This window comes from Podarcis vaucheri, assembly GCF_965113315.1.
Source record: "Podarcis vaucheri genome assembly, chromosome: 6".
NCBI classification, from domain to species: domain Eukaryota; kingdom Metazoa; phylum Chordata; class Lepidosauria; order Squamata; family Lacertidae; genus Podarcis; species Podarcis vaucheri.
Genome location: NC_138764.1, coordinates 56,382,947 through 56,402,789, shown reverse-complemented (window position 1 = coordinate 56,402,789; position 19,843 = coordinate 56,382,947). Strand labels below are relative to the sequence as shown.

Below are 19,843 nucleotides of genomic sequence, written 5' to 3'. Positions count from 1 at the left end.
TGTACCCTTCAATGGCCCCACTCTGCACTGTCTCAGTTGCTTTTGGAGTCATACTTGCTGCTCCACTCCCTTTTGCCTCTGACCCTGCTCACCAGTGGCATAGAGCCCGTGGAAGGTTGTCCATGAGGGTATGTGTCCCTCAGGTTGAAAAAGGTTCCCCACCTCTGGTGTAGAAGGCAGGACAGATTAACTTACCCTTCCTTACTCCCATTCAGCAGTGAAACAATTTGTCCCATATCTGAACTATTTTTGCTGCAAAAAGTTTTATGGAGATGAATATTTGCCTTATGGCTGCTACAGGCTAAAGTAATCTGTGAGACGCACCTGATTGTCAGTAAAAATGACAGGCAAATGCAGCTGTTATAGACAGACCAGTCTTCAGTAGAGTCCAACATTAAAGTATCCTTGACCTGCAAACCATACTAATGGAGGAGCTGCTCACTGATATATGAGGAGCTCTGTAGACAAAGGTGCAGGAGGATGACCAGCCTTTATGAAGTATCTCTGCCTTCCCATAAGGATTCCAGGTTACATGCAGAACCATTAGAAAGAGGTATGAAGAATGAATTGCTTTCACGTCATCTCCCATGTAGATTGCCTTTTCTCATTATCTGGTCTGTGGGTACCAGGCTAATCCTCACCTCTCAAACCCAAGTTCTCTTAGGTTTCATTTCCCCTAATACAAGCAGAGCCATCTGCTCCCAAGTATCAATATTTAATTCTTCTCTAGCCTTCTCTTCTCCCCTCTGGACTAATTGTTTATAATATTATGGAATCTAACTACATGAGAGGGGATTGCATTTCTGCCTCGCCTCGCCTTTTTAATATTAATGACAGCTAGTAATTGTTAGCCACTTGGGAATTAAGATGAAAGGTAAAAGGGGCAGTGGCTTGGTTTGTCATCTTCTGCTTTTCCCAGGAGTGTAACAAGTGAGAGTTTGTAGTGCTGCAAGACTGGTGTTCCATGATCAGTAGACTATGCAAATGCCAAGAGGTGAGAAGAATATTGTGCTATTAGTGATCCATGGTAAAAGTACATGTATTGTCTCTCATAACCAGTGCTCTGGAAAGAGCAGCTTTGTCCTTTTGATACTGGGTCAGCTGAGGTTATATCCTTACTTACCTTTATGCAAGGTTCTATATGCTCCTTTTACTTTACAGGTGCTTGTTGGCAGGATATCCCACCGTATGCCATAAAGAGCCAGTTCTGTCTATGAAACTTTGAAGCTTTTTGAACATCAGTGTTAGTGCCAAATAGGTACAAGGTTTATACGTGTTGTGAAAGAGAGGAGGAAATTAATCATCATAGCTCTTGGGACACAATTATCCATAACAATGGGAGGGAAGGGTACTGAGGGTGTGTTGAATATAATTTTCTTTCTTCTATTCTGTAGTAATATTTACATGTACAGTAAAGCCTTGAACAGTTTCATTTGAACTTAAAACCTATGCCTTTTAAAATAAGTCTTTGGGATTCATCCAGGAAGGTAGGCGTAACATTTTTGAGGCCTAAAACAACTATTGGATGAATGAATGACCTGAGTCTAAACTGTTTTGTCATAGGACAGGGGAGTAAAGTCCAGTGTACAACAAGAAAAAGTGCATTTTCTGTAAATTTTCAGACAAATCAATCTACAGAAGACTGAGAGAACCTTGAAAATGATGGCCTGTGTGACTAAGCACAAAGTGTGTTTTGCTTCCAGTGTGGCATCATGTATAGCAGGAATGGAGAACCTTTCTGGCTCTGCAATACAGACCTTTTTTAGGATTGGCTTTGCAGGTAAATTTGACAGGTGGGTGAGGTTGCCCACCTGTCAATCACTTGACATCACAATGACATAAGAGCCAAAACCTGCTTTCTGGTGTGGTGAGGGCTCAACTTGCTCCAGGAGGGTTTCCATTGACAGTAGTTTCATTGAAACCCCGCTCCTGGGAAAAGGCATGCCTCCACTCCCCATCTGTTTATGCACAGGGAGTTCAGTCGTGCTTTCTTCATGGATCAGCAGCCACATCTCCACCTGCCCCAGGGCAGCTGGGTGTGGTTTGGGGGAAATTACCTTGCATGCCAAACAGGGAGAGCTAGTGGCTCAATTCATCCCACAGACCAGAGGTTCCCCACCATGATATTTTAGGAAATGAGAAGAAATTGCTTGTTGCGTTTCACTTGGTACTGCCCTGTGTACTGCCCTGTTAGAACTTCTGTTCTGATACAAAAGAGAAGGATGGAATAGTCTGATAAAAGAGATCTGTGTACTCTAAACAATATATATAGGTAAAGGTAAAGGGACCCCTGACCATTAGGTCCAGTTGTGACTGACTCTGGGGTTGCGGCGCTCATCTCGCTTTATTGGCCGAGGGAGCCGGCGTACAGCTTCCGGGTCATGTGGCCAGCATGACTAAGGCGCTTCTGGTGAACCAGAGCAGCACACGGAAACTCCGTTTACCTTCCCGCCGGAGCGGTACCTATTTATCTGCTTGCACTTTGATGTGCTTTCGAACTGCTAGATTGACAGGAGCAGGGACCGAGCAATGGGAGCTCACCCTGTTGTGGGGATTCAAACCGCTGACCTTCTGATCTCTGCTAAACTCAGTTCAGGAAGGTAAAAGAACCCCAGCCCAAATCTCCATTGTTTTCACATAATAGAAATAAATAGAAAATTCTAGTCCCAAAAGTGTATATTTGCGTGCACGCGCATGTGCACAGTCATTAATAGGAGCCTCTCTGGGAATGTCCATCAACCGGCAATTCTATTGTGCTGTGTCTTAGAGGGAACAGACCTGCAGGCTACGGTGTGTGTTCCCTAACGCAAGGTGTGTCATTGATTTACACGCAATGTCTGCTTGACATCTCCCTGGACACCATTTAAAAACCTAGTGACTCATCTCTAGGGAATTTCTTCTCAATACACACAAAGCCAATGAATTGCATTTGTTTGCAGCTGGGTGGAGATGGCCCCTCCTGTGCAAAGACATGAGTGATAAAACCTCAGGATAGAAACAAATAGCCTTTTTCTATTACCTGCTGCACTATGTAAGGCTGAAGGTTTTGTCAGATTTTTAAGGGCAAAAATGCTGAAAGCACAGTATGTTACTGTGAAATCATGCATTTCTGGCTACCAGCTACATATCTGTGGTGTAAATTATATGCATATGAAGGTATGCAAATCATCCAGGAAGCATCCAGCCTAGATGGAGCAGGTAGGACTCACTGAACTCAGTGGGACAACTCATGAGTAAATTTGTATAGTTGCATCCTTATGGTAATAGTTATCAAACATTTCCCAACAGGCATTATTGGACACCCACTTCAAATGTAACAGTCCTGGTCCCCTCCCTAACATGAGGGTGACCTTGATCTTTAAAGGTAGCCCATCCAGCCCACTGCCAGAATTAGAAACACTGGGAGGTGGTTGGGAGGAGTTCAGACAGGAAGCAAAACTAGTAAACACTGAGCACTGTTAATGCAATATAAGAACACCTCTTCTCTGTATATTCAGAGAAAGAGTCCAGCAGAGTGAATGGCAGCTGCAAAACCTTATCCCTAAATACGAACCTGGCAGACTAGTGGATCTCAGTGGACAGAGGATATCTGAGAGCAATGAAGCCTCTCCTATCCTGCTCCAGATGCATTTTCAAGTGGCTCCCTGTTGGAGCTTTCACACCAGGAACCACCTTTGCAGAAGGTCATATCGTTATCTACCACACCCCCATGGTATGATGCTAGGTGCACAGTGCCGCACAAGCCCTGACTTTAAGGTAATTGCTGGCGCTTGCAAAATGCTGTGTACAGGCCTTTGCAGAACACAACAATTAGCTGATTGGTGCTTGCGGAAGACTATGCATGGGGCTTTCCAAGACTCAGTGATCAGCTCAGCTGTGTCTTTACCTTTCCCACAGCTAATTCATATATAACTCCTAATACTGGAAAATCTAAAATGTGAGCAAGTGCTTGGTTTTGGTCCAAAAATATGAACATTCAAGCTTTCATCTTAGGTCCTCATGAGCATAAAGTTGGCTGAGAGATTGTGCTTACATTGAAGGTAATGTGCACAATGCCTATGCAAATAAAGCTGTTGGTGAAAGACTCTGTCTACTTTGTTTAGCCAAAGGGTTGAGGTGTGTGTGGGTTTTTTAAACAGGTGTTTATCTAATATTCAGGGTCACTGAGAGGGAGTACAGGGGGTACTGCTCTGTTGGGCAGGGAGCCCAATCCTTAACGCTTGTATACCAAATCTTATGAAACAAAATTTCAGGTGCCATTTGACACAATTGTTTTGTGAGATATGAGCCTGCTCCCGCCTTTCAGTGCTTTTAGTCAATAAGTGAAGTCATAACTCATTGATGAGGGGTAAGCAAAATTTTGTTAAACAAGCACCTTGTAAGGCTCAAAATCAAAATGACCCTCACCAACAGTGTGGAAGGGTCTTCCTTAGTCATTTTGAAACTGTTTAGAGTCTTCCATGTATGACTCTAGATTCCTCTAGATTCAGACAAGAAGGAAAGCACTCCTGAGTCCCTTTTGAGTCCTCTTTCCTCTAGAAATGATATTTGTCAAGATAATATACTTGAGGAATCCATAATTTTAGTATAGCTATGACTAGGCAACAACATCTCCACCCAAAAGCAAACACTACACAGACAGGACTTTAGGGTTATTTTTTTCTGAGTAGAAAAAAATAACACTAAAAGATTACATTGCGAATGCATATACCAGTTGCTGCAGCGTGGCATAGCTGGCATTGTTTACAATGCTGCTGGAGGTAATAGAGAAACATCTTGCTTCTTGAAAAAAAGGGGAAAGTCAGAGTGACACTGGAAGTATGTTGTCTTATCAGTATGGCCACTATATAGAACATACTGTAGAAGTCTGTTTGATCCACAGTTGTATAGGCTGAATGTACAACACTGGTCCCAAACATATTCCATACACAATCTATTTAACTGAAAAAGAGAGAAATGCTTCATTATGAGAATTGTTTGTTATTTTACTTGTAAAGCTGTTCTCTTTATGAAGGTGAGGCAGTTCTTCTGTTGAACCCTGTTGATTGGCTGAGGAGGTGGGTTATTTCCCCATTTCTGCTCATCAGATGATCAGTCTGATGACTAGGGAGAAGGCAATTTGCAATTCAATCAGGGTGCTAAGCTCCACCCACTCCGGCGCTTTGTCTACATTTATATTTTTTCTTCCACTGCCAAGATCAGTGGGGACTAGGTGTGGCAGGGAAATTTGCTTGTGGTACTAGATCAGGCCCATGAGCTAGGTTACTCAGTCCTGTTTTACAACAAATGTCCACATAATTTACAAAGAACAACCTTGCCATTTTTTCCTTGCCCCAGAACACTCCTCTGCAGTGATTTTCCCCCCAGTTTCTGTAGTCTAGATCAAGGATGGGCAACCTTTTTTCTTCTATAGTCACATTTGGGCAGTGTGTGAATCCAGAAACTATAATGGGCAGAACCAGAAACAAAAGTGTCCTGGATTAACTTATCCAAAATAAAGGTGACCTTCCTTCAGTTTTCACCATGCACAGAATTCCCAGTCCTATGCAGTGAACCTCACTAGGCTTGATTTTTATTTATAAGAATATTTCCGAACTGCCAGCTCTTAAAAAATACCATGGTGGTATAGAAAAATTATAATATAATGGGGTTATTGTCAAATAAATATTCAAAGGATTTGTTTTAGTTGGATGGCATTCGACTACCATTTTACTCAGAGTAGACATAATGAAATCCATAGACCTAATTTAGGTATATTCATTAATTTCAGTGGGTCTACTCCAGATAAAGCCTAGTTGAATACCACCCTCTGACTTTAGTGTGACTGTGACATATACATATGGCAGAAACCTGCCAGTTTGTTCCGAGACAGCTGAAAAAGAAAGTATTTTTCCCAAGCTATCCAGACAGGAAAAGGATCTTTTAAAATCTGTTGTTGTTTTTTATCAAGTAAAATACGTTACTGCTTCTTCCATTTGTTAAAAGTAAGGTGTTAGACACTCTTAAGAACCTAGGAAAAGATAGGGAGAAAGAACAGGAAGGAAGGAATTCTGATAGGATGGAAAAACAGGGCAACTTGGAAAGGTGTCAGCGGCTTTGTAAAATTAGGTTGGCTCTATGCTGCAGGTTGTCACCTGTAATTTCGATAGTGGGGCTTTAATCACACACCCATGCACCCCACCTATCCCAGGGGGTGTTTACTTGCCAACCCTAGTAATGTAGAAAGATAGATGGTGATATCTGATTTCCAAAGAAAAGGGCAGGGTGTAGCTCAGGAGTACAGAACTTGCGTCCTGATCAGCCGCTCTCTGCAAACACATTTCTCCCAGCCTGAGCTCTAACACCAGATGTGACAGTAGATACGAGAAAATATTCCTAGGGAAGGGGGCTGAAAGGAGGTAAACCATGGGGGAAGTTTTTTTTTAAAGTATTATATCAATTTTATTTAAAAAACGAATATGCAACTCTTCCATTGCTCAAAATAGTTTCCAAATCGGTAATACTGTGGTACCTCAAGTTACATACGTTTCAGGTTACATACGCTTCAGGTTACAGACTCCGCTAACCCAGAAATAGTGCTTCAGGTTAAGAACTTTGCGTCATTATGAGAACAGAAATCATGCTCCGGCGGCGCAGCAGCAGCAGGAGGCCCCATTAGCTAAAGTGGTGCTTTAGGTTAAGAACAGTTTCAGGTTAAGTACGGACCTCCAGAATGAATTAAGTACTTAACCTGAGATACCACTGTAAAAGATACAGGGTTGACTAATTTGTTGCTTGATTTCAGTGGGTGTGCTTCGTGACTTAGTATCCAACTATCAACAAAAGCAGATTCTCTCATCCGTCAGCCTCTTCTGTTTTTTAAAAAAATATGATCTCTTTTTCATTACTGGGATAGTTCTGTGCTTAACCATTGGGAACTGCTTTCATTACATTTAGGTTGACCCTTACATTTTAGATTTAGATCAGTGGTCAGCAAACTTTTTCCACTGTCCTCAGCCCTTGTGGGGGACCGGACTATATTTTTTTTTTGGGGGGGATGAATGAATTCCCGTGCCCCACAAATAACCCAGAGATACATTTTAAATAAAAGGACACATTCTACTCATGGAAAAACATTCTGATTCCCGTACTGTCCGTGGGCTGGATTTAGAAGACGATTGGACTGGATCTGGCCCCCGGGCCTTAGTTTGCCTACACAGCATCAAAACTAAACATATAACTCTTAGTTTCTGAAAGGGAGGCAAATCACAGGAAACATACAAAGGTATGCAAATACATTTACTGGAAGAACTGGGAGGGACGGAGCTAGTGTTGAGTCTATGCCATATTGTTCAAATGTTAATGTGATGAGAAACAGACCAACAATACTGGGGTTGGGTTTTTTTTCTTGTGTCACTATTAGTTAAAGAAGTATGAGAGAATATGTGCCACATTGTTATCCACAGTGAATCCCTGTAATTGCTGGTAAATATGAAGAGCGAAACTCCTTTCAAAACATTATATAAACCTGGCCTAATGACTTATGGTCTGGCAGCATGGCTGCTCTTCAAGCCTTCCTGGTGAATAGCTCTGGGAATGCAAGAAACAGCACTGGCTGAAAGAAGGGTCACGGTCACTTTTGGGAGGCAAAGGGTTGAGGCATCGTGATCTGCAAAAGGATAGTACATTTTTAGGTGGCTGCAGTGATGACTGGTGTGGTTCATTCTCTTCCCCCCACCCCACCCACTCACCACACCTTTTATCTATCTGTCTCTTCAGCTACAAACACACACACACACACACACACACACACACAATTTCTGCTTTTGGGCTTTTTTCTGCTCCTTAGTAAAAAAACAGACTAGCATAAATGATCCTTTATAGCAGGTGTGGGGAACCTCTGACCCTCCAGATGTTGCTGAACTTCAACTCTCATCATCACTGGCCATTAACCATGCTTGTTGATAACATTCTTGAAAGCCACAAAGGGTCTGAGTAGTGTTTCTAATAATCAGGGTGAAGCAATAGCTTCCCTACAGATTCTAGTGTCATCATCCTTCATCTTCTCCCCAGTTTGTCCTTCTGCGTTTCTCTGTTGCTTCTCTGATTTTGATAATTCCCTGGGGAATTCTCTGGGTGGAAATGAATAATTCAGAATTTTAAATACTTCTACCACAATAATAGAGCAGTCAAATTAGAAAAATATAGAAATATGCCACATTTTTCTAATGCAATTTTGGGGGATTGCAGACTTTTGGCATAACTTGAAGGTAGAACTTGCATTTTTAAACACTCTTGCAGTTGTAATTTATATAGCTAAAAGTGCCCTTTTGAATGCATTCCCCACTATAGAAAGCGGTTTTTAAAAAGCAGTACAGTACCATGGTTCCCAATCAATAGTAGTATTTCTTGTTCCTAAGGCACATCCTTTGCCAGCCACATGGGGGCAGAATCAAGCTGAATCTCAAGAGCTCTCAATAGGAGAATTGATTCCTCCTACCCAGATCTAGTTTAATCTTGGTGTAAAGTTACTTGCTCACATCTAACTAACATCATTTGAGCAGTCAAGTGTCAGCTCCTCACTGCATTAAAACTGTAGTCCAAGGGGTGGGAAATGTTTTTTCAACTCAAAGGCCACATTACCTCATGGACAACCTTCCAGAGTGTGCATGTCAGTGGTGAGCATTGCTAGAGGCAAAAAAATGGGTGTAGCAACAGTTGTGACTCTTGCCCTTGGACCAGGGGTTTTCAACCAGTGTGCCTTGAATGACAGTCAGGGGTACCGCAGAAAAAGAGGCCTCTGTCCCTCTTTCCTTCCCTCCCTCCTCTGATGCCCTCTTACGTCTCTGCCTCCCAAAGGCTTGTGCGGCTGTTCGTTGTAGCAGCCCTGGCTCCAAGCTGCTGGTTGCCAGGAGCGGAGGCAGCCTCAGAATAAGCAAGCAAGTGGATGAGGGAGCCCAGGCAGCCGGTCTGTCAGCCCTTGCTGTTGGAAATGGACAGACAAGTGGGAGGCCAGGTGGGCAGGCAGGCAGGTGCCATGTTGGCCTTTCTTGTGCTTGCTGTGTGCCTGGGAGCTTAGTGCCCGGTGCTGAAGGGGCACTTTCTGCCTTTCCGCCATGCAGGCCCAGCAGCTCCTGCTGCTGCCACTGCTACCTCCCAAGGTGAGTAAATTCACCTTCTGCCAGTCTCCATTGGGCTGCTAAGGCTGGAGGCATCCTCTTCCCAGGCTCCTGTGGGGCGATGTGAGGAGTCACCTCTCTTTGGGGTGTGTGGGGGGTAGCTCAGAGACCAGAGTGGCCACAGTGGCTGCCCGCAGGACTCCCAAGGAGACGGGAGAGGAGAGGAGAGGATGCTGAGGGAACACTCCACAACAGAGGGTGTTCAAAAAGGGCTGCTGGATCTGCAGGCAAGGGTTGAAATAACTGGATTTCTGAGGTTTGGAGTGTGTTTCCCCATAGGGGAGCCACAGAAAGAATATAGCTGGTCAAGGGAGCCATGGACTCAAAAAGGTTGAAAACCTCTGGGCTAGACTGAGGCCAAGCAAAACCTAGGCATTTCTGCACATGCATTTTTCCATCCAGGCAAGTTAGAGGCATTATCACTCTTCAAGGGCGCATTCCAGCCAGGCAAAAGGAGGGGTAGAGCAGGGCCAATGAAGGACAGGGCATGGGGAGAGGCCCAAGGGCAGTATAGAGAGACCTAGAGTGCCCTAGTTTAACCATACAGCCATTTTGACAAGAAGTAAGTCCCATTTTGCTCATTTGGGTTTATTTTTTAGTAAATACGCTAAATATTGAGCTATAAAAGACAAGAAGAACCAAAGAGTAGGTATGCTGAGTAATGCCCATCAATGTCTTCAAATAAATTATCCAGGTGAACCCCCAGGTTTTTAATTCAAGAATATGACTTGATTAAGAGTGTCATTTCTATTTCCCTTCCTCAGCTGTAGAGCTGAGGGTAAACATATACAGAACTTGTAAATGTTTGTGTGGAAGAAGGAATTTCAGCAGATTCAGCATTTCACACCTCTGCCAAAATTCACTTTTTCCTCTGTATTAGATGTCCAGAGACCCTAAGATCCCTTGCCTCTGGCCACTCTCCACCCCCCCTCCCTCCCATAGCTGCAGATTATGCTTCCCTATGTGGACTTGAAAAATGTCCCTGGTTGAAACTTCCATACAAGAGACATGCAGGAAAAGAAAGTGGAGATTAAATACTAAGTTCAGCACAAAATAACTTGGCAGGTATGATCCTGCGTGTGGCTCATTAGCCAGAAAAGAGCTACTTAACCTCAGGGGAGGGGAAGGTAGAGTTGGGTGTCCACAGATGGTCAATAGGGAGCTTTTACCGCTGCAAGGCAGCAGCACAATTTCCTGGACATATGGCTGGCTTTCTGTCAGGTGGCAAATGCATTAGTATCAGGGCATTTCAGGAAACGACCCTCCTAGCCTGCCATTCTTAAGCAACAGGGACTGTCTTCTTATAGGTTTTCCTCCTGCGATTTAATCTTTATGGGATTTTGGTGTGCTGGTCATCAAGATAAGTATGCCTGATAACAGGGGTCCAGCAACTGCAGTGAGGCTAATTGGCTGTAGCTGGGCAGCTTTTCCTCCTGTTGAGTTGGTTTATCACGCATCATGATCAAACCTGGCACAGTTCTCCATTTGCTATTTGTACATGGAGGCAGTACCTTATATAAAAGAGGAAGTGGATATTCTTCATTTGCACATATTCAAGACAGTTTCTAAAGGCTATATAGATAACTAAATAAAAATGGAAATGAAGGGACAGTTACTGAGTTCATGTTACGTTGGCCCCTCCTATTGTTCCCCTTGCCCCAGCCCACACTCTTTCACGCTTGCTTACAGTGAGTGCACCCAGAATTCCAAGGAATGCATTTCACCTTTTGTTTTGCAGAGCAGATTTCTATCATCTCCCATTGCTCCTGTTACCACTGACAGAACACAATATCAGACAGTCCAATCAAGACTGTAAACAGAGGAAATCCTATCTTGATCCCCAGAGAGCAGGAAGAGATTTTTTACACCACATGGAGCATTCTGGCTGGAAAACACAGAAATCTGTAATTTCTGCCATCCCCTCAGACCTTCAGCAGGTTTGTTTGCACAACTGAGAACAGTTCAGAGTCCTCATTGGAAATGGGAGACTGGGAAAGGGGGAGCATGAAAGGAGTGGGCTGAGGAGTTTGTCTAGCAGGCTACAAGCATGTTTCTCCAGGGCTCAGTTCCAATAATAATAATCATGGGTTGCCTGAGGCTAATATTGTTCTGACAGCATGGCTCTTCTGTAGAAGCCCTGGGTTTATGCACCTTATACTGACAAAAGAGAGTTTGGGGTATGTTACCATCACGTGGCTAAATCCTTCTAATCAGTTCAAGTCATCTGCCTCAACTGGAGTCAGTTCACTGCAGCAAGAGCCTAGCGAACAGGACCAATGAGGTACAGAACATGAAACCAGGGAGCTAAATCAATTTTGTGTTCCACTAAACCACACATTCTCCTGACACCCCTGCTGTTGTTGGCACATGCATTTGATTGCAGACAGCTCTGCCTCACTGCAAAGAGTAACAGGAAACCCCACCAGTAGCAGGAAATCAGGCTGGAAATGACCCACATGTGGTTGTAGGACAGATGGGAAAGCTGAAGTAGATAATGCACTCTTTCTAAGCCACCTGAACAGAATTTGTGACCAGTGTAACTCATCCCAAGTCATAACTAGCAGTAAGAGGGAAATGGTTCATACTACCATGTTGTCTGAGGCATCCCAAGTAGGGTTAATTACTTTTTTGGAATGGCTTACCATTCATTACATGGTCCAAGTAATGGACATCCCTGTGATGGAGTTCCCTCTGTAGTATATATGTTCTCATGGGAGGCTCAGTTCCACCAGTGACATCAATATCCAATGTGTTTCAAATGCCTTTGCCTACTTGGTCATCTTTCTTTCTCAGAAAGGACAGCATGGGTTTCAGTTTATCACTCCCACCTTATCCTCACTTTTCTAATCTTAGCTAAATGCAGGAATGCAGTTTTATTTGCCTGATTAGCCATTTGCAGTAAGAAGATTTTCTTCTATAATTGGTAACCATAGATGGAGCGGGGATGAGCCTCTTCTTTTCCCCTCAGATTGGTATGTCCCAACACTTAGCTAAAATTATTTATGTGGACCATGGCACCTTGCTGTGTTTCTTGATGCAGGTGAGGGGCTCACTTGTGGCAAATAGTCTCACCAAGATCAACAACTGCAACTTTGTTCCCAGATCCCTGGAAAAGCTTTTAGCTAGGGAAGCAACTGTTATGGCAAATGGCAGACATAGCTAATGCAGCCTTTTCAGTGGGACCACAAGTAGATGCTCAACATGCTACCCTTAATATTAAAACAACAGATGCTTGTTGCAATGATAAGCAGTATCAGTAATATTCAGTCTGGGTATCAGTGTACATAGCTCTCTTGGCATGGTGGAATGTTTACCAGGGTGAAATAGATCCTGGGGATTTGTATTTTATTTGCATATGATATCCCAGAATCCCACATGTTAAATGCAAATATCCAGCACTACCGCTAAGGGTCGTTGGGTGTGACTTATCAGTCTTCATCATGTGGCAAAAGGCTGGGTCAGGCAGTGTGAGGCCATGACATATGATGCAGAGAAGAGAAGGCTACTTTGTGTTCTGCCATTACAATAAAGAGAAGTTTCATAATTAGAGGCAGCTGTCAATGAATGACATTGGGGCTGTGGATACGATGAGGAAGATCAGAGACCCATGGATAAAGATTTTTGTAATATGCAGCTTTTCTAAACTTGGCCCCTATGTCTGTTTGAGACTGTTTGACATTCACTTTCCAGCTGTCTGTTTCTGTCAGCTGGGCAAGATGCCTATCTGCCCAAGTCCCTCTTTGGGAATTTCTGCACTCCTTCCAACAGTGCATCCTAATTTCCTTTGTAAAACAAGGGGGCATTGGGTATTAACATCAGAGGTTTTACTGCAATTATACTGGTTGATGATGTGCTTATTTTGCCTATTTGTTAGAAGACTAATAATGTTTGAATAGTGACAGTGCATTCATGTATATATGACTCAGTTTATCCTGGGGAGCATAAGTAAAGGAAAGAACCCCTGGATGGTTAAGTCCAGTCAAACTTGACTATGGGGTGCAGTGCTCATCTCACTTCAGGTTGAGGGAGCCAGTGTTTGTCCACAGACAGCTTTCCGGGTCATGTGGCCAGCATGACTATACCACTTCACATATATATATATATATAGAGAGAGGCTTGTATCTCTCTGAGGCAAAGAATTTGTCACTGTGGTATTGGATGAAGATACTAACTCAGACAAGCAGCTTCTGGGATTTGTTACTCAAACTTTACCGCTTTGCAACAAGCTGTAGTTAGTGCATGCCTGCTTGGCAAGTGTAACTCTGATTCAGAGAAGACTGAGATTTTAGGCAGATTCTCCTTAGCCTTATGGAGAACAGAGTCTACATACCAATGACCTCAGCTCTGCCTCTGTTGCTCACTCTCTGCCAGCCACGGCACGAGATAGTGATTAGCTGTCTTCATGGCCCAGTAATAACCATCTCTGAAATGTTCTGCATGATTAACCTATTAGATACAGTACAGCTCCCAGTATTCTCAAGCTCAGCTTCTGTTTGCTTTCTAGCATCCATAAAGAAGTAGATGAAAGGAAAGAAGTCTTGGTAATGCACTATTTGTGGGTGCTAGAACAGGAGAGGAATGTCTTTTCTTGGTTGAGGGAAAGGCATTTGCATTCATTGTTTTCAGGCTATGTTACTAGAATATATGTCAATTGTTTCTGCAGGTGAAGGTGTAGTTGAAGATGCTTCTGAATGATTGGTTAGGGCATAATCAAGAAGAGCTGGAAGTGAGAGGCTGTGAGAATATAGTCTGGCTGCAGTTTTGTGCGCTGCATGAAGATCTCTGTTTATTTTATTTATTCAGCTGCGTTCATCATAGGGGCTGATCCAGAAAATAGCAGCTCCTGGAGAACTACAAACCACTGCATTGCTCTGTATCATCACATTACTTCCATAGAAAAGGACATTATGCTGCTTTCAGCAGGTGCCTCCAGAAACTGTTGGAATGCAATGCAATTGAATCCCAAATTTGTAATTCTGGCTTTTATATATTTTCACCTTTAGATTTAGATGTGGTGTTCAAAGAATAGAAACACCAATAAAATGTTTTAACAAACATTATAAGAAACTTTACCACAGTACATTTAAAACCAGATACTTTTTGACAACAATTAGGCTTGTAAATTCCAACACTTCCTCATCCAGCATACCTACTCTTCACTAACCAATCAGAATATCTTTCTCTCATCTTCTCTCTGATATAGATAGATAGTCCAGCCTTTAGATCATTGCTTTGATTGAGAGGGCTCTGTTGTCATATTTGTTTCCTCCCGTGCTTCCAGATGACTTGTTTATGAAACATTCATCCTGATTTGTTTGCAGGGTGATTAGACAATGTTGACTACTTAATAACCACTCATTCTGGTTTGTTTGTGAGGAGGTTAGATGATGTTGCATTAAAGCAAGTGTTATCCTACATTTTGCAGCACATTTTTCGATCATTTATTGCAAAACATGTTATGTTTTTGGGAATAATATTTTGGGAATAATATTAAATATTTTGTTGGGCGGCTTCCAACAAAATATTAAAATACAGTAATCCATCAAACATTAAAAGCTTCCCTAAACAGGACTGCCTTCAGATGTCTTCTAAAAGTCTGGTAGTTGTTGTTCTCTTTGACATCTGGTGGGAGGGTGTTCCACAGGGTGGGTGCCACTACCGAGAAGGCCCTCTGCCTGGTTCCCTTTAACTTGGCTTCTTGCAGTGAGGGAACCGCCAGAAGGCCCTCGTCACTGGACCTTAGTGTCTAGGTAGAATGATGGGGGTGGAGATGCTCCTTCAGTTATACCTGACCGAGGCTATTTAGGGATTTTAAAGATCAGCACCAACACTTTGAATTGTGATCGGAAACATACTGGGAGCCAATGTAGGTCTTTCAAGACCGATGTTATGTGGTCTTGGCAGCCGCTCCCAGTCACCAGTCTAGCTGCCACATTCTGGGTTAGTTGTAGTTTCCAGGTCACCTTCAAAGGTAGCCCCACGAACAGAGCATTGCAGTAGTCCAAGCGAGAGATAACCAGAGCATGCACCACTCTGGCGAGACAGTCTGCAGGCAGGTAGGGTCTCAGCCTGCGTACCAGATGGAGCTGATAAACAGCTGCCCAGGACACAGAATTGACCTGCGCCTCCATGGACAGCTGCGAGTCCAAAATGACTCCCAGGTTGCGCACCTGGTCCTTCAGGGGTAATAAATAATAGCAATAATAATATGGCAAAGGATTTTGGATTAATTTAAGAGAAAGCATGCTACGCCATGACATCTGGCTGCTGAGCAGCTATTCCTTTTTTTTTAAGTGTCACAATGATGCCTCAAGAGCAAAAAGCCTTTAAATGCACCTGTATAGGGCAAAGTCTTGATCTGGCCTCTGTGATCAGAGCTCTGAGACTAACAATAGAGCTTTACAAACCTGAAACGGGGCAGTGATTGACTTTTTCTTCACTTTTTGTCTTTCCTTTTCCACTCCCCACCCCCTGCAGTCCTGGACGCACAATATACAGCGGGAGAAGGAGTTTCTACGAAAGCTGGTGAAAGCTCGAGTAATCACAGACCTCACCAGTGGAATATGAGGAGGCGCAGCCAGTGTGCGGAATTGCACAGCTACATGCATACAGCTGAGGACAAGGGCAGCAAGAGGTCCTTGGCAAGAATCCCGGCTTTTTAGAGACACACGGTGCCCTTGAAAAGTCTCCCTGGCCTGCTCTGCCTGCCTGCACCAGGGCTCACAGGGGAGCAGTGGCTACTGGCCTGAGGGGGCAGGTCGCACACTCGGAACTGCAAGAGGATCTTGTTCTTGAGATGGAATATCACTGGAGAGAACAAACAGAGTGGTAAAACAAAACAGAATTGTGCCAAATGGGAACAGGAGCCAGGCCGGAGGCAGCAGTGTTTGAATGTCCAATGCATTATTTTATATATATACATGCATATATATATATAAAGAAACTCTTGAGAATCACACTAAATATATCAAGTGGAGCCTGGCCTGTGCACCAGCCCCATGGGACACCTGACCTGGTGTTGCACTTAGCCTGCCTCTGTGCCAGCCACAGCCCCTTTGCAGGGCTTGAATCCGTCCAAGAATTGTCTGTTGTTGGTGCTGCTATAATTTAAAAGTATTGTGGCCTCACTTTGCCCTAGATGGAGCAATTAGAGGTCTATTGGATCTTCAGACTCCCTGCTTCTCATGCAGCAGTCACTGCTGCCAACATTCACCAGGCTGCATTTTTAGCCATTGTTCACAGAACTCACTTCAATGTGCTGGGGGATTTCTACCTGTTTGGTAGGTTAGCCACAGGCCCTGCTGGAAGAAACCCCAAAATATTTGTTTTCTGTGGCAACTGCATCATGGTTCTGAAGTGTTCTGTACTTTTTTGTTTTTTTGCTTGGGGAGGGAATAATTTATTTTTGGATCAGGTCAGAAATTGTCCTAAAATATGAAGTTTCACCAGTGTTCAGCAACTAATGCTGCCAGGAATTTTACACTCATTCGGTTGTATTCTATTTTAAGTGGTTACTACCTAGATAGTGTTTAAGCTCCTCTGGAGATACTGATAGAAATTGCCTGGCCTGCAGTTACCCCATTTTTAGCTTCCATGTGTCAGGTGTTTAACTCAGTCTGTTACCAAATCCTTCTGCATCCTTTTAAAGGGGACAGAGAGGTGTATTTGTATTCCTGTGCCCTAAGTGTCAGATGCACTATTTGCACAAGTGTGTTCCATTTGTTTTGGAAAGGTTAGAAATATATTGTGCAAAGTGACCAAACAGTGGGAAGGGTCAAATGGCATAATTTGTCTGGGGATCTGTGCACCCAAGAAGCTTTCTCAGGGGCTCTTACCCCTCCTCTCCTAAAATACCAATATATTTTGCATTGACATGAGGTTCAACAGTGCATTAAAATCATTGGCTTGCCTTTCCTTGCACAGAGAGGATATGAGAATCTGAACTACTCTTGTTATGCAGATAGACATGAAGAATGTTTATTCTGTGTATGCCAGTGGTGTTACCCTGTATTCTGCAATGTGAGTGTGCATTTCCATAATTGTTTTTCAGGGTCATTTGGAAAGGTAAGAGCATGGTTATGGAATTAGTTAATGATACAAGAGCTACCTTAAGTCCCCAGGCTAGTTAACCTCTGCCTCCACTGACCCTGTACCTCTGTAGGACTACTTAAGGTAAAAGCATTTCCTGAATGTTGGCATTTTTAACTTTTACTGACCCAAAACGCACAAGCTGACATACTCTGGGCAGGAGTTGAGTTGAGCCTGGCAGAGCTTCCCAAGTGTGCAGTTTTCCTTGCATGTGCATCAAAGTGTGTCAGGCTTGAATGGCAGCTCCTCATAGGGGAGGATGGCTGCTTTGTTTGTTGGCCCTTGTTGGCTGAGAGTAATGAGCTGGAGTGTGAAGTATTGAATTTGTAGCCAGCCCTTCTTGTATTGGAATTAGCGCATTTGAATACATCTCTATTATTTGTTTATCTGCTCCACTAACCTCCTGATAGTTTTCAGAAATGTCAGACCTGGTTTGCTAAGCATCCAGCAACGCAGCTAGGCAAAAATATATATCCATCCAAATTTTGCCTACTTGAATGCTTTCTTGTGAGATTCAAAACTGAATTGGAATTGCTGCCCAGGCCAGAAGAGTGGAGCATAATTGCCCCCAAATGCTCTGTTTTCCCCAAGTGACGCTAGTCCACTTTGAACTGGTACTCAAATCATGTTAACTTCCACTTCCATAGTTTCTGCAGCTGGGTTTGCAGCGTTCCTGGGAGAGCTATTTCAGCTACATGAATCAATGAGAAATTTCCAAGATTATAGAAGTTTCTGAAAAATATGTCATTCATTCATCACTGTACATAGCCTGGATGGGAGGTATGTGTGTGTTCTGATAGGCCCAAAGAGTGTGAATGAGTTGTAGAATTGGGGAGCAGGCCTCCACCATATTGACCAGTGCTAAGTCTCCTATTGGCAATCAAGCCACACAGAAAGCAAGGCTATGGCATTAGTCCATCAAGAGTGATGTGCTGAAAAAGTATTAAGATGATAATGTTGTTAGTTCCTGTGCTCTGTGTTGAGTCCATTTTATTATCCTGCCCTGGATCAGTTACCTCGGGGTCCTGGCCAGAGAGCTACACTTGTGGATTCTCAGAGTGGAAATGGAGCCACTGCCACTTTTCTGGATGTAATGGTAGAGTGATAAGAGGTGGGTTGAACTCTTTTTCCTGCCAATCTATGCTATTTTAGTGCATTTGCTGCCCCTAAGTGCATGCACTTTCTATCCCATTAGTCATGTACCATTCCTACGACATGTGCAAAAGAGGAACATTTGTCAGGAAAGGATCACTGATACACAAAGGTTATGCCCTCAATCCACCTCCATTCTGAGTCAAGGTTGCTACCCAGAGGAGAAAAACAGACATTGCTCATTGGCAAATGTTAACTCAACTGCACGAGCAAAAGGGTAAAACTGAGTATTCCTAATATTTTACAAATCTTATTTCTTTCAACTTCATAATAATCATGTAAAATTTGCAATTATTCCAATTTTAGTAGGGCTGTCACCAGTTAAGAAGAAAGCTTATTATATGAGTTTCAGTCAATTAATCAGATTTGTATATAGTTCAGAAGCAAAAAATAAAATAAAATCATGCTTCCGTTGCTCAGTGCACATGTATGTCATTGCTGAAATCATCTTAGAAGAGGCATTCCCTCTTGTTTGATGGGAAAGGATGATGCCTCTGTTAAGATTATGCTTGGCATCACTAGTTCTTACAAGTATTTGTATTAAATGTAATACTTTTTTAAAAAAAATCTGCCAAATTAATCTGGACACTTCTTCAGTGTTTTAACTGAGTAATCAAACCAGTTAATAGATTAAATGTTGCAGTTCTATAATTTGCAGATAGCTGAACTGAAACAGGGAGAGAGTAATTTACCCAAGGTAACCCAGCAATAGCATACCTTGGGATGGGGAAGATGTTGCACAGGAGATAGATAGCAGGATCTTCTGCTGCTTCCTGACTTCCCTTAGCCTTGGACTCTGAAGGAATGTGGTTTACACTGGAATTACCCACTGATGTATACCATTTGTCTGATCATCATGGCTGGGAGCTTTACAGTTGCCTTCAGGCATTTCCTACAGAAATTATGCGAAAACCTAATTGTTTGTGACAATTACTAAATGCCTGTTCCATTTTTGTGACTATTTCTTCAAAGTCAGAAATTTCACTTTACAAGTTGTTTCGTAGGCTTCAGTGGGAATACAGCAAATCCTTTGCTAGCCTAGTGAGCCTGCAGCTGTTATGGACAGAGGCTGGGGGCGTGCTTTACAGATCTCACAGAGCCTCAGCAAGAGAGACCCTTGTTCATGCCATTCACTATCAGTCACCTGCCCTGGCATCAACAGTTTAGAAACACAGTCTTTCTATATCATTCAAGGAGTACAAAGTACTAGAGTGAGCTCTGCTGGCCCATCCTACAGAGGGACTGAACCACATTGCGGTGGATGGTGAAGGGGCCCACCCTGTTAATGTGCTTGAAACATGCATAGTTTTATTAAATTGTGCAGTTTCTATTGTTTGAACTTTCTTTTTAGCTAAGAAAGAGGTGGTGTGATGTATGAGCCTCCAGGTCACTTGTGACTTATTCATATCATGGAAGCAATAAAAATATAAAAGACGTTGTCTGGA

General features: G+C 43.1%; 1 protein-coding gene across 9 annotated transcripts in view; it reads left to right on the top strand.

Annotated features, from left to right (window-relative positions):
• Positions 1 to 19,843, top strand: part of ST3GAL3 (ST3 beta-galactoside alpha-2,3-sialyltransferase 3) — a 184,169-nt gene extending 164,326 nt beyond the window's left edge. For 8 of the 9 annotated variants that reach the window (XM_082228914.1, XM_082228913.1, XM_082228916.1 and 5 more), the window contains one exon: positions 15,636 to 19,843. In XM_082228914.1, the coding sequence (XP_082085040.1) occupies positions 15,636 to 15,725 (90 nt within the window). In that variant the 3' untranslated portion in view covers positions 15,726 to 19,843. Of the gene's footprint in view, positions 1 to 10,896; positions 11,096 to 15,635 lie in introns of all 9 variants that reach the window. The other variant, XR_014221310.1, reaches the window with a different exon arrangement.